The sequence below is a fragment of the Centruroides sculpturatus genome, unplaced genomic scaffold, assembly GCF_000671375.1.
Source record: "Centruroides sculpturatus isolate CEXI.00-Female unplaced genomic scaffold, Cexi_2.0 scaffold16, whole genome shotgun sequence".
In the NCBI taxonomy this organism is placed as follows: Eukaryota; Metazoa; Arthropoda; class Arachnida; order Scorpiones; family Buthidae; genus Centruroides; species Centruroides sculpturatus.
The window spans coordinates 1,424,944-1,440,521 of NW_019384548.1; the positions used below are offsets into that span (position 1 = coordinate 1,424,944).

At 32.3% G+C, this 15,578-nt stretch overlaps 2 protein-coding genes across 2 annotated transcripts in view; one reads left to right on the plus strand and one right to left on the minus strand.

Moving 5' to 3' along the window:
- LOC111623586 overlaps nt 1-5,855 on the plus strand; it is a 23,041-nt gene extending 17,186 nt beyond the window's left edge. The window contains exon 4 of the mRNA XM_023366215.1: nt 4,548-5,855. Within this exon, the coding sequence (XP_023221983.1) occupies nt 4,548-4,637 (90 nt within the window). The 3' untranslated portion in view covers nt 4,638-5,855. The remainder of the gene's footprint in view (nt 1-4,547) is intronic.
- A 4,853-nt stretch (nt 5,856-10,708) lies between these two features.
- The window catches only part of LOC111623566 (ATP-dependent RNA helicase DDX1-like), a 159,493-nt gene continuing 154,623 nt past the window's right edge, over nt 10,709-15,578 (minus strand). The window contains exons 31-32 of the mRNA XM_023366181.1: nt 10,978-11,197; nt 10,709-10,910 (exon numbers count right to left, since the gene is read on the minus strand). Of these exons, the coding sequence (XP_023221949.1) occupies nt 10,783-10,910; nt 10,978-11,197 (348 nt within the window). The 3' untranslated portion in view covers nt 10,709-10,782. The remainder of the gene's footprint in view (nt 10,911-10,977; nt 11,198-15,578) is intronic.

The window sequence follows — 15,578 nt, forward strand, 5'->3', positions numbered from 1 at the left end:
TGGCTATGTTGTCTTGGGCTACTCAAATATTTTACGTTTTTGATACTAAATTAACATCTGAAGTATAATTTTTTATTATTTTTATATTTTTCAATATATTTATTTTGTTCGTACAAAATAAAAAAATTTTTAACGATACAATAGTCTTTGTTAGGCTTAACATCGACGAAAATTCAACGCGAAGCGATACGCAACGGAGAAAAATTTCGACATCGGATACGTTAAACTATTTTTTCGTACGTAAATCAGTTATCCGGACAACCCCAGTCCCCAATTGATTCGGAAAATCGACGCTCTACTGTAATATAATTTCATTTCACTATTTTACTGGTACCTGATATTTATTGAAGAAAAGCTTTATATTTTTTATTGTCAAATGAATTTCTTTGAATTTGGCGACCCCGAAAAATTTTCTCGCGAACCCAGAGGGGTCGCGACCCACGGTTTGCGCACCACTGAGATAGATGACCGGCATGATTATTCTGACAGGAAAAGTGTGATGTACAGGGGCAAGATACTAATTTGAGGTAGAGAACATATATTTTAAATTAAATGAATTATTATTTTATAATAATAATAGTAGTAGTAGTAATTTTAATTTCTTAGTTGGGTCCGAAATATTTTCTTATAATTGTTAAATGTCTAATAACATTTTTTATATTTTTCCTATAATTTGAATATCAATGGTTCATTTAGAAACATGGCACCTCTAAACTAATAGAATCATTCGGTGACACTGTTTACAATTATTGCTGAATTAAAACTAAACTGATGTCTTATTTTATATTTACTTAAGCTTTTAATTTGCACTGATTCCTTTTATGAATTGTTTCTACATAAAATTATTTTTTTCATTGTTATTCGTTATTATTATTTTGAATTTTTGCGCCCTAGGCCCGGACCTAATGGAAAATTCGCCATTGTTGTATAAAACTATTTAACCAAAGAGGGTCCTATCCATAAAAATGTAAATGAGTAGTGGATGATTACCTCTAGTCATAAACTAAGTTAATCAGATGCTTATTCTATTGTGCAATTTGTAAAAATATCTGAATTGATAATATATTGGCATTTTGTTTTGTTAACAAAGTTTAAAATTTATATATTTACCTTTTTCATATTCTAATTTAGCATACTTTGTTTTTCCCCACAAAATTATACAATTAAATATTTTATGTACATGTACTGTAAAATTATTCAAAACTTAATTTATTTTTAATGCCAACTTCATTTTAATCAGTTTAATAATTAGATAAAATCAAATAAATGAAATAATACTATTAATTAGATGGTTTAAAAAATGAGGATGTTAAGTGTTAATTGGGTCACATTCAAAAAAATGCGAAGAAAGGATTAATTAACCGACTTATAAGTTGCAATTGTGATTAAATATAAATAGGCGAAAATAATGTTTATTGTTGGAATAATTCGCAACAGTAAATACTGTTACTTATCGGTTGAACTAAGGACTTAATAATTACCAATTGATACCTGAAAAATCATTAAATTAATTGGACGGATTAATATTAGGCAATATACATTTCGAGCATAAATATACCTTGTTTTGAATACTGTTCAATATATCTGAAATATATCAAATATATGAAAGTATCTTGTTTTCATTAGATAAAAATTCTGCAAGTTAAAAGCGAAATAATACGTTAAAGAAGCTTGCTCACTGAAGATATTTTGATATTAGAAGTTCTAATAAATAATATAGTAAAATAATTTGAATAAAAAATAATGTGCGCACACTATTCTTGTTGTAAGATTATTCGTATTCACTATGTTAACAATTTATTTATATTCAATATGCTAACAGTTTTTGTTTGGACATCAACAGTATGTCAATATTTAATATATTTACTATTATCGAAATGTCATCTGAATATTTTATTTGTTATAGGTATATAAACATATATACTACATATGTATTTTCGAAAGTATAGTCGGTTGTTTTTCAAGTCATATTTCATACTTGAATATCAAATTCGACTTACAATAGAAATATATATATAGATTTGTCCGTAAAAAATAAGTCAAAATATGTATATGTTCTAGGTAAAGTTTTCTATACCGTTTAGTGCGGATATTCTTTGACACTAGAAATACTGTGTAGTTCACCCTTCTTAAGCCCGAGCAATTTTTTGTGTGTTACAGCTTCATTATTGTAAATACTCAGTAATTAAAATGTACATTTATTGACCTAAGATTTTACCAATCGTCAACCCTTCATTATTCATCCCCTCAAAAGCCCGTGCAATGCCGGGCACACGCAGCTAGTTATACAGTATATACTAGCTGAACGTTGATCATAATTAAAGAGTAGGTCTTGGAGTTACACAGAAGGAACTATTGAGTAAATCTCAACCAAATTTGGTATGCTTACTGTCTCGAATATGCGATTTTGATTTTCGAGAATAATTTTATTTAAAATTCAGCCACTCGGGCGAAATTTTACATTGCTGTTACCTTAACTCCCGAAACTCGTTAGAAAACGTACAGTACATACGTAACATGCATATTATGGAGACAGCAGCGCCACATTTCGCTCTAGATGCAGAGCTTTGAATTGAAATTTTTCCCGAAAATCAAAACCGCATATGTCCCAAATTTAGCTTAGATCCAATAGTTCTTTCTACAGAGAGCTATGAACACCTTTAATTATAATCACCCAGTGGTATAGTACCTCAGTGTCTGTTCCTTATTTTAGTGTGTTTAGACTATATTTCATTGCAGAAAAAACAAAATACAAGAGCTATCTACTTGTAATAAATTTAGTGTTATTTCTGATTCAGATCGTAAGCCACGGTGGAGATCTATTACTTGAAATTTCAAAAAGGTTGTTCCCGAGCGAGCCAACATTTGGCCCCTTACGATGTACAGTAATTAATTTGAAAAGTACATTTTGTAACTTTTAATTTGAAAAGAACTGAACACAACTTGGGTCAAAGACTACCATGATGGAAACTCTATTGGCTAATGCTTGGCATCGCCTGGATTAGACGCCTTAAGGCTGATTCTAAGATCTTGGGTTTATGCAAGAGATCTCCGGCAGATAGAAAAAGAAATAAATTTTAGCACCATGGAAAAATACTTTCCCAAAAATTATTCTCGAAATCTGAAGCAGTATTTAACGCAAAAAACCAAACGCATTATTTTTAATGCCATCTGCTTGGGATTACGCGAATAACTAAAGAGGTTACAATCAACCTTAATCGCTTTGACATTTGTAATATTGCAAACTTATAGTCTATTTATCCTAACTTGGCAGCTACTGTAAACAAACTAAGACACACCTCCCTTTGTAAAGTTAAATAATACGTTGAAAATTGAATGCAATATCATCATAATACTGAAATTTAAATATTTTAATCCCCTTTCAATTGTTTAACAAAATTTACAAATAAGAAACAATTGTTTTTTTAAAAATTCAACTGGAATACGTTTACGTCTATTTATTTGTGCATTTTTTTTAAGATCAAACTTTCTCGTCCCAAGTCTATTCGACTCTGGGATCGTCCATAAATTATGTAACGCAATTTTTATACTTTCGGCAACATCCTAGTCTTGTAACGTACTGTACTGTACATACTCATACCAGTTACGGAACGCGTATCCTCGATTAATCCTCTTAATTGTACTAAAGAATAACAGCAGCACGGTTTACTATGCAATTCTTCGAAAACAAAAACGGACCATTCTTTTAATGCTCGGGTCTCGACCCTTGGGTATGTAACGGTTTTGTAAACAACTCTATCCTCTTATAACGAACGCATCGTAAAGTTTACCTGCAATCCCCAGCCATCCATATCTTCGCTACGTAATTTATGGACAGCCCTGTTTATAAAACAAAGAATAATGTAAAATTACACTGCGCAAGACAGATATTTGGAATTCAAATATTTTAATAAAAATTTACGGAATGTAAAATTTTACTTTCTTTTTACATAAAGTATATGGCCCCTTTATGATGTGGTTCTATATATGCCGCCATTATCAGCGTCTGAAATAGAAATCATTTTCATCTGAAGCAACTATAAGCACGAAAGTAATTAATAAATACCTGTATTAAACTACTCTCAAGATTATGACTAACTTAAATCGTGGAAACAAGAAAAAATGGCGGCACTTTTGGTTGCCAGAGTGCCATGTTAGAATTACCTAATTGGCGGAATGTAGATTACGTCGTAGATGAAACACTCTTTATTTGCGATTGGCTGTGTGGCGTTTTCGCTACTTATTCCTTTACATATACATACACTGTGTAGTGTGGAAATATAATTGCCAATAACAATACCATAAAGTTACAAAACTTATCAAATATAATAAACATGTTAAATGAATTTAGAGTATATAATTTAAATATGGCTGAATAAAAGTTCATTGAATACAGAGGAACAATTTTGGAATGAAATGTATTCATATAGGCTATATATTACGTTATTCAGTTGTATTATGCAGATAAAATAGAGCCTTCTAATTAATTTTGCACTAATTTAATATTAATCTTGGTGATAAAATTAACATTTTTTTTTTTTTTGCAGGAGGAAAAAGACACGTCATCGTGTGTAGCCGAAGAGTCGTCATCAACAGCAGAGAAGTCTGTCGGAACCGAAGATCTGTCCGAGATTTAAAAACTTCCGAACTTAAAAAAGTTTTTAAGAATTGAAGATTGCTCATTTTCAAATTTACTTTTATATTTATAGATCTCATTTAGAATTACCGTATACGAATCTCATCTGTATATTAAACACTAAAACTGACAATATAAATAGGTTTTTAGTTTAGTTTAGTGTAAGATATTATTACATCATTTCATAGGACCAAAAGCGCTTGGGGGAAGACGCGAAATTATGGAAATTCTCAATTTTCAGTATAAGATGGCACTTCGGAAAAACAAAAATTTATTTGTTCACACTAAAAACTTTTATTTTTGAAATAATTCAAAATATTAGTGTGTTCTGCCCGACACTCATACGTACATATTTATGTTAGACTACAACAATCGATAGCAGAAAGCCTGTGTGGTCATAATACACGTCGATCGAAATCGTTTTGAAATGCACCACCAGTAGAACGTGTTACCATCGTGCAGACATGAAAAAAGTTCTGTAATATTTTTTCTTGTCGAGTAAAAATAATCTGTAATTACTCACGTTAAATGACTCGCAATCTAAATCGGGAAAGTATAGATAGGACTGTTGTATTGCTGGACTTATTATTTTTTCTACGATGTAGAGTTAGGAATTCTACTGCTCGGGTGCCAAATGAAAGAACGCCATCTAGGAAACAAAAGTTGTTTTGTTCCTCGAGAACATTTCTGCGTTCCCGACGCGTTTCTCATTATTTGTTTTATTTTTTATTTACTTAAAAAGGATCCAAGAGATCATACGAAAAAAAAAAGTTTCTATTCCGAACGAGAACGGTCGGAACCATTTGATAACAATTAAGATGCGCATTTACTCAGTGTAGTTGGAAAGAACGAAAATTACATGTCGAGAATAAAAATTAATTGAAGTACGAAATGCTATTATGTTTTTCCGGTCTACACACTATTTGCATTGTACAAATTACATAGGTTACACTGCATTTTATGGAAGGATAGAAATGGCATATTCATTTTCAATATAAAATAATACAATGATTTTAAGCTTAACGTCTATAAAATCTAATGGTATAGTTTTCTGCACAATTCGAAGAAAACTAATTCGTAATTTTGTTTTAGATATTCAGAATTTATGTATTATGACATAAATGCCATTATATAAATTTATGAAACGTTCTAATGTATATTGTCGCTTAATCACTATCATTTATTGTTTATTGATGTTTAATAAAAGTTCGTGATGATAATATAATTAGTGTGTTTTTCTGAATCTTAAGAAAAAAAAATATCTGTAGTTAACAAATGTTTCGTACAGAGATGGGAAATTCTATTCAATTACCTTTTATTGCCCTCTTTAAGAAAATTTGTTTGCGATATTTTTAACAATTTATAACATTTTATAATGAGCATATAAAAACATAATCAGATAGAAAATACATTTTACGTACGTATTTGTTTTTCCCATCATTTCTGTAAGCGGATTTGTCTTCAGTAGTGTCTTTCCAGCTTTCATCTCCACATCGATTGTTAAAAGAAGCAGAGAGCAGATTGTTGTGATCAGGCAGTTAGAGTTAATGAGCTAGCGTTAGAGAAACAATGGCTTGTGCTTTAGTGACTCTGTTGTTTTCCAGTGAAGGATGTGTCAGAAACGTCACCTCTCGGACATTCTATTCCAACAATATCAACTCTCCATAAATCAATCCCACTTCGGAACTTACCTGGAACTTTTCCAAACAAGTCGACGAAAGATATACATTTCCTCAAGTTTGGGTGAAATAAATTGTCTTTAATTTTATATATAGTAACGAAACTCGTCAGAAAATTTGATTTTTAAACATCAAATTTTCTGTCCAATGACTACAATTTTTAATTCGTGTTAATCTTATTCACAGAACAAATAATCTCCGAAAAACTATTAAATGTACGACAAATTAATTATCATCTTTATAACGATTCAATTTTCTACCCAATAAATTTCTCTCATTAATATGTTAGTAAATTAATCCCGATGTCATACAAAACTATGCTGAATTCCGATATAGGTTATTTGCGTAACGAAATAAAAGAACGTGACTTTGATACAGCACAATGGACGATATATCAATTCCAACTGAAAAAATAAATTTGTTGAAGCATTTCTGATGGAAAAGATACAAGGGGATGTGAAGGATAGATGAACTGCATGAAATACTTTATGGGATCGTTCCTTCGCAATTTAACAATGTATTTGATATTTTTTGATTATTAAAATCACTTTTGATAAACAAATAATAAATTAATTTGAAAGGAAATAAATTTGAAAATTAAAATTATTTTATCTCGAGCTCATTTCTAAAATCAAACACGTTGTTGCGCCATCTGTTAGGCTATGATTAAAATCTGGTGGGTATTTCCCCCCTCTAACAAAATTTCAAATTATTTTTAGAAATGAATAAATGATAGGTCTTATAATTACTACAAATATATATCATACATTAAAATTATATATTAAAATAGTAAAAAATCTTATTTAAATAAGTTACAGGCTACATACAGTATATGTGAGGTTGGATGTTACCGCAATACCGAAGTTAGACGTGATAGCAAATTGATATCGTCGATTCTCCACGGTAATAAAAATCGATTGGTGTCATCCTAACATAATAAAATGACTAATTCAACTCTGTGTAGGGACCCCATACAGTGGCGAGTCCAGAAATAAATCTCTGAGAGTACAGTTTTTAATTTGTATAATAAAATTTTTAACTATATTGCTTAATAATTAAAGTACACAAACAACATAGTGAATGAAAGTATAAAAGTGTAAAAGTTGAAAAGTAATAATAAAAAGTAAAGCTTGTTTTAGCAATAAAAAAACTTCGATCACTCAATTTTCCCCTGGATCTACTACTGTTATGGTGCCAGATTTCTACGACTGGATTAAAGGACACTTAAAAATGGTTAATGCTGCCATTCAACAACTTTCATCACTCCACTTGTTTCACCCCAAAAAGTAAAATTATTTAAAATATAAACAATTGATTTAAAAATAAATTTTCATGTTGACTATAAATATTTGCAAATTTTAGTTTAATTTAGAATTTGAAATGTAAACCATAGCTTTCTATGGGGAAGGATATGGATTGAAACACAGGCATTGAAAGATGAAAAGGACAGGACAGTTTAATTAAAATAAAACTGCCCTTTGAAGTGAAAGACGTCTGGCATCCCCAGCTACTGCCCACAATGAACACCACACAACGTTTTAATTTTGTATTATTTATCAAGCGAGTATTCAAGAAATAAAACTTCTGTAAGCTAAAACCCCTATTTGAAATATTACTTCTTGCCTTGAATATGGGTACCGTTTTACTGTTCTGAGGTATTGTACATTAAATTTTGTGCTTTAAGAGTTGGAAAATATGTATACTTATGAGTCCTCCATGAGGAGTTCTGGCTTTTTCCCATGATTATACAGTGTGATTCTTGTGATATAGCACAATGTTACAAATAAATTATTCATAGCCATTTAATATAATTAAAGTACCAAGTTTGTATGTACAGTGCATAACTTGGTACATCCCATCAGTCAATGATTTTTGAATTTGTACAAAATCCATATTTCCCAATCCTTAATTAAGATAGGTTTTTCTTTTAAGTAACACAGTCTCACAGACTGCTTAGTTTAATTTGCATTAAGGACTGCAACATTTGTAATTAAAAAGACTTATTCAATTTGAAAGATGGTAATAATTAGTAAACTAAGAAATGAACTTTATTTCTTTTGTTATTTGATTTATGATTATAACTGAATTTTGACTACACATCTTTGCTGTGTACACAGCTTTGGCATGTAAGTTGAAAAATCCATTAACATTTCTTACAGGCAACCATCTCGACCGTTCAAGAAAACAATCTGGAATAAAACAAAGACTTAGATTATCAGGAGCATTGCTTTTAAACTGATAGATAGTAAGTTCATTTAAAGTTAGAGGGATGGCTGGTTTTCTCTATAGATAAAGTTATAGAAAAATTAAGTTCCTTAATGATCTCAGATTGCTGTGTGTTAATTGAGGGTTAAAACTCAAAATTTAATAAATTCAGTACACCTCAGGACGGAAAATCGTTAGATATTCAAGACTGGATGCAATCCTTCAAATAATTACCTTAACTTCTTAGTTTGATTAATTTCTTGGATACATCCTTTGCTAGTTTTTTGGTCAGAGTACTGATTTGCATACAATAACTGCATATTGCATTAAGACTTTTTCAACGATAGCATCCAGGGATTAATTAACCATGTTAATCAGGGGATACCTGTATTAATATTAAAAATTTTCATTTAATAACTCAGCAATTTATCAGATTTTATGGATTATTGAATATCTGAAGGTGGTGTTGGAATTAAATGAAACCTTATTAATGCTAACATAATGATGGTAACAAGTGATTACAATGTTTTAGCAATTTCCTGAGGACCAATGCTACAATTTAAAAGAACCTTTAGTATCTTATAGAACTTCCTCTTGCCTGGATACATGCAGCAATACGGCCAGATATGGAGACATATAGGAACCTTATGCTATCCTATAACAGATTTACCCACATATGTCTACCTCACACTTGTGTGTCCTGCATCTCTTCTGGTCCCACAAATGCTTGATGCATGCAAATCTGGAGATGAGCAAGCCAAGAAAGTGTGACAACATGATAGACATTTTTAAGAAAACCAAGTTGTGTGTGAATGAGCATCATCTTGGTGGAAAATGACAGTTTGAAGCCCTTCCATGAAAGAAACACACGATGGTACAGGATTTCCTAAACTTAGTGATTTGCTATGAAAATCAGTACCAAGTATCAGGTCAGTCCATAAGTTCATGCACATTTTTTGACCTTGAGAAAAATCTTGTTTTGCTGTTAAAAATGCCAGTCTAATGTGATACTTTTTACACTGAAGTGTTAAATTGGATCTCATTCATATAATAAGTTCAGAATTGGGAACATTTCAGTTGTTTATTTTCGTTAAAATGGAAGTAACAGATGAATATAAGAGACATGTTTTATACTTTTTATTTTTAAGTGATGAGAATGCTACAAATGCAGCCAAAAAAATTAAATACTGTTCATAATCAAACTGTAATAAGTGTAAAGACTGCGCAGAAGTGGTTTGAAAGATTTAGAAATAATGATTTTAGTGTGGAGGATAAGGCTCGTACTGGAAGACCCGTTGACTTTGATGATGATGCTCTCTCTGCACTAGTTGAAGCAGAACCATCTTTAACAGTTGATGAAATTGCGGAACGTTTAAATTCATCCCATGGAACTGTTCATAGACATCTACAACAAATCGGAAAAGTTTCAAAGCTAGGAAAATGGATACCACATGAACTGTCAATAGCTAACTGACAACAACGTCAACTGCTCAACTCAAAAGCTTCAACTGGGAAATTTTACCTCATCCACCATATTTGCCAGATATTGCTCCCAGTGATTATCATCTTTTTCGGAGTTTGCAGAATTTTTTAAAAGGAAAAACTTTTGAGGATGAGAACAATGTAAAAAAGGCTATTTCTGAATATTTTGATTCAAACCCGAAATCATTTTACAAAGACGGGATTAAAAAGCTACCATCAAGATGGCAAGAAATTGTACAAAATAATTGTGAATACATTATAGATTGAAATAAAATTTAGTTAAAATTTTTTGTTGCTTTTTTTGTAGATAAAAATGCACACGAACTTATGGACTGACCTGATAGATGCAACTGACTATTGTATGAGATTGTTCTTTAGACCTTTTCTTTATTGTTGAGTGGCACACTGCTCCCACTACTGAGGAGTGTGTGCCACTCAACAATAAAGGAAAGATTTAAAATGCTCGCAGGTACTAATACAATGATTGTCTACTCTCAAATATAATTTTTTTGAAAACCTGGTTCTAACATTTCTGGTGAAGTTTTCCATAAATAAGAGTGTGTCATGAATTCATAGACATTTTAAAATTGTTTACTTAATAATTCAAAAATTATAAGCTTAAATGTGATAAATCACTTGTATTTATTACAATCAACTCAAAATAAATCTTTATTTTAATGAAATTAATATAATAAGTTTTCATACATATAATTGTAAACAAGAAAATTTCAGTTTTATTTTAACATTGAAGATATTTAATAATAAAATATAATAATAATTTCATCGTAAAGCTGGTTGATCTTTAATAATATATCTAGTTAAATATATGGACTGAGCTTGCTTCTCCAAGGCTGCCAGATCTTTGACTGTTGGAGCCATTTGAGCTGTGTGAGTTTCAAATAAACTCCCTAAAAACAAATGACTAAGTTATTATTTATCTGTCTCATAGTAAAACAAAAAATCAATTTTACTCACCAACTTGTTTTCGTTTTTCACCATAAGTGACTTTTCCATCAAATTCATCCAATGGGACTTTAAGATCAACATCTATTTGTTGAATAGTGCAGTTCAAATGTTCTTCAATATCAGCCAGATACTGAGGCTCATTATACCAAATGCAACAGCCTCCTTCATCAGTTAGTCTAGTATTCCAACAATTCCGACCTTTACTGGAACAATTTGAATGATACCATACCTGTAAATTTTTATTTACATATTACTTTCATATATGTATATTAAATATTTTTACAGCTACAGATAGCTACAGAAGGCTATGAGGTGACTAAGGTCCTCCAGCTTAGTTGGCAGTGCCCATAAGCAGTTTATATAAGCTTTTGCTTTCATCACAAAAACTTAGGTTATTATTATTACTTTTGTTACACTTAGACTGTAGATAATAGGCCTAGTGCTGGCTAGAAAGGAGAAAAATACCAGTTACAATGTTATCAGCTTGTCCCTCTAGCCCAGTGGTTCTTAACCAGTGTTCCACAAACCTACCTAGTGTGTTCCACAAAACAAAAGATTTTAAAGTTTTTATTCAAATTTATTCTCATTGCTATACTTGTAGATAATTCCATGTTTCTATTTTATTCAATATATTAAAGTTTATTAATTTCTTGCTTCATTGTTTCCTGAGAATAGTAAACATGGAATTGCTTATCAATTTTTGAATGTATTGATGCTCCGTGTAATAAGAAGTATATGAATGTGTTCGTGGCCTCAGAAAGGTTGAAACCACTGCTCTAGCCCCTAATGATTTATTCCTGGCTACAGGACAGCTTTTAATCACCCAATAAGATTATTATAGAATTTTTTCATATATATTGGCCAGGCAATATGTGATATTCAGTTAGAAGTCTTGAAGTTTATAAAGTTCAACAAACAGTCCCTTTTCAGTAATGTATAGTGACCTTGTCATATATTCAACAAACAATCTATTCCCTTCTTTAAATAAATAGGCTGGTCCCTGCCACTGCTCATTTTTACAGCTTGATCAAGATTTATAAAATGAGCTGTATCTTTCTGTCTTCAACTATTTAGTTATTTAAAATATTAAAACTTAATACAATGATTAAATTTCATGGAATATTCTGGCTTACGTATCAATATTACAGTACTTATTATTCTCATGTAAATTACTATTGATAAAAATATGGTACAGTGGAACCCCGGTTAACGAACTTAATCCGTTCTGCGACTCCGTTCGTTAACCGAAGCAATTTTTCCCATAGAAATTAATGCAAATGCAATTAATCCGTTCTAGTCTCCGAAATTTTTGCGATTTTATTTGTAATATACAGTAATTTCCTTTGATGAAAATGTAAGAAAACATAGTATGTATCATTACAGCAACAAACATGTAAACTTTGTTTAAACTAGCACTGTACATACCTTCGTTTGTTGTAGGTGGTGGCAGAAAAGTGGAGATATACGAACCTTAATGGTTAGAAGGGGAATCCCCTCCAAAAAATAACGGGTAGCACTTCATTAGAAGATTCTTCGAGTCGAAGTCTCTTTCGGTAAAAAACCCACCAGCGGCTAAGTGGTCTTAGTATCTTAAACAGTTCGTTCGTGGGTTCACACCTCGCTCAGATGGGCTGGCCATGTGGAGTTTTCCGGGTTTTCTCCACGTCTGTAACGCTTAAATAGGGGCCAGTTTCCCTTAAAAACACTTCCCAGAAGGCATTCCCCTAAGCAGATCGCCCAAGTGTTGCGTTGCCATAACTTAACAAACAAACAAACAAACTGTTTCCATAAGGAACAAGAACTTGATCTAAAGTTGATTTGTCTTACTATTTTAATCAAAATTTTTCTCAAATGCGATAGCGCATTGTCGTTTATATTGCGTTGTCATTTTCTATTGCCACTATGACTTTTTTCTTTCTTGGATGCCATATTGATTAAATATATAAATCACAAAACTGAAAAAAGAAGCATAGCACAAACACTCGGAAAAGCAATGCTTAACTCGCGCATGCCTAACACCAACTAAAATTTGACACAAAATACCGTTACGTTCGTTATCCGAATTTTGTTCGTTATCCGAGACAAATTTTTTGCAAAATAAAAGTTCGTTAACCGATTTGGTTGTTAACCGGGGTTCCACTGTATTTCATTGCACCTGTCAATAATAAGCGTGTTTCATGCTAGCATGCAAATTGGATTATCACTTAAGTGCATTTGATGAAGTTGGCTTTTGTGAAGAAAGGTAAATTGAAAACAATGAAGTCAAAGACTGAGGATGAGGTGATTCATGTGTTGCAGGAATATGGTATTCTGCATTCTCAGCATTTTTGCAAAAGATGCATGATGCAAGAATCCAGTGCATAATTTACTTTTCTAACAAAATTTTTGTTACATTTATTTGATATTTTTTTGAATAATTATTTTTTTGTAAACCACATGATGCTCAAAGAGAAACCTTTCTTTTTTGTTTTAATAAATGTATGATAACACCATTTCTTTCAGATAAGATACAGGGTTTGTCCAAAAAGTAATGTCAGTGATTTTACTGTCAAGCAAATACACGTCACAGTGCACTTGGAGCAGTGGGAATTGGTGGAAGGAGGAGTCAGGTTTCGCATGCATGATTGCTCAATCAACTCCGACCATCCAGAGAGTAAGGACATTTTTGTGAACCTTGTTTTTGTCTCCCATGCAAGCTGCGATGCAATGCTCGATTGAGCAAAGGATTGCCATCAAGTTTTGTGTAAAACTCGGCAAGTCCACAGTGGAAACTTTTCCCATGATAAAGATGAACTTTGATGATGATTGTTTATTGGAATGCCAAGTCTACAGGTGGCACAAGGCATTTGTTGAAGGCCATGAAGAGGTCAGTGATGAAACTGTGTTGGAAGGCCAATCAACAACCAGCACTAATGAAATGTGACGCGTGTGACTGAACTCTTGAACTCAGACTGTCATTTGAGTGTTCATTTAATGGCACACACATTAAATATTCCAAAAAGTACCATTCACGAGATTGTGATGAGAAATCTGCAGATGAGAAGTGTGCATGAAGCTGGTGCCCAAAGTGTTAACGGATGACCAAAAATTGCACCGAGTTGAAACGTGTCAGGAACATTAGGACTTGTGTGAAAGTGACCCCCACTTTTAGACAATGTCATCACAGGTGATGAGTGTTGGTCTTTGAGTACAACCCCGAAACAAAAAGGCAAAGTGCTGATGGCACACCTCAGTGTCCCCTCGCCCCAAGAAGGCCAGAATGAGCAAGTCAAAGATCAAGACAATGCTCATTGTGTTTTTTGACATCAGGGCTCATCTACCATGAATTGTACCACATAGTGTAACTGTCAATGCCAAATTCTACATGGAAGTGCTCAAGAGACTCAAACAAAGGGTTCATCGTGGATGATTGGAAACTTCACCATGACAACATGCCTGCCCACACCACCTTCCTCATGACCCACTTCCTGGCTGATTCAAAGGTGCCAATGGTTCCCCAGCTGCCCACAGTCCTGATGTGGCTCCTCCCGACTTGCTGTTCCTGCGTTTGAAAACTCCCATGAAAGGACATCATTTTGGGACAGTTGACAAAGTCAAAGAGGCTTGTACCAAGGCTCTAAAGAACATTTGGGAAAAGGCCTACCATGACGCCTTTGATGCCTGGAAGTCTCGCTGGAAGTGATATATCAATGCAGGAGACCCCTATTTTGAAATCTTTTAATGTATTGTACCGATCAGATCAATAAATATCTTCTAATTGACTCTCTGACATTACTTTTCAGACAAACCCTGTAGTTTTAGTGAGAGAGTTCACACAACTCATATGCTGACTTTCCATTATCTTCATCATGAGTCAGAAGAGCAGAATCTTCAGTTCTAATTGTATGAGTTTCTTGGTTAAAAGAAGAGATGCCCAAGAAGAAAACTGAGAGCAAGAAGGTCAAAAGAAAAAGAAACTAGAAAAGTCACAGAACATCGTGAAAGGTTCAAAATCATCTATGTATCTGCAAGAAATTTGAGGGTGTTAGAAATTCTATCATCAACCATGAAATCTTTTAAGATGAATTAATAGTAGTATGTTTAACTTAAATGTAAACTCTCTCTCGTTCAGTCCTGTCGATGTTGAAATCTGACAGTGTGGCATTTTGTTGCAATCTTGATAGTTATAATTGTAAATGTAACAGAACAGTATAGGAATCGAGTGGTAGAGATATCTATTTATATACAGTAGAGCATCGATTATCTGACTCAATTGGGGACTCAGGTTGGTCGGATAACTGAAAAAATTGGATAACCGAAAAGCATGAAAAAAATACATTATTAGTATAGTGTATTAATATATCGCTATTAACCAACTTCACGTTTAATTTTCATTGATGTTAAGCCTAACAATTTTTTAAAAAATTATAATCGTCACTATTGTATCATTAAAAATTATTTTTAAATTATTTTATTGCTCACAAAACAAACAACCACTCATAATTAGAAAATTAAGTCTTGTTTAAATACTGGCCTCCCTTCAATGGTCGAGCCAGTGTTGCCAGCTAAAACACTCAAAAATTTAACAAAAATAATATTAAAGTAGCCAAGACATAGCCAAATATTGTAGT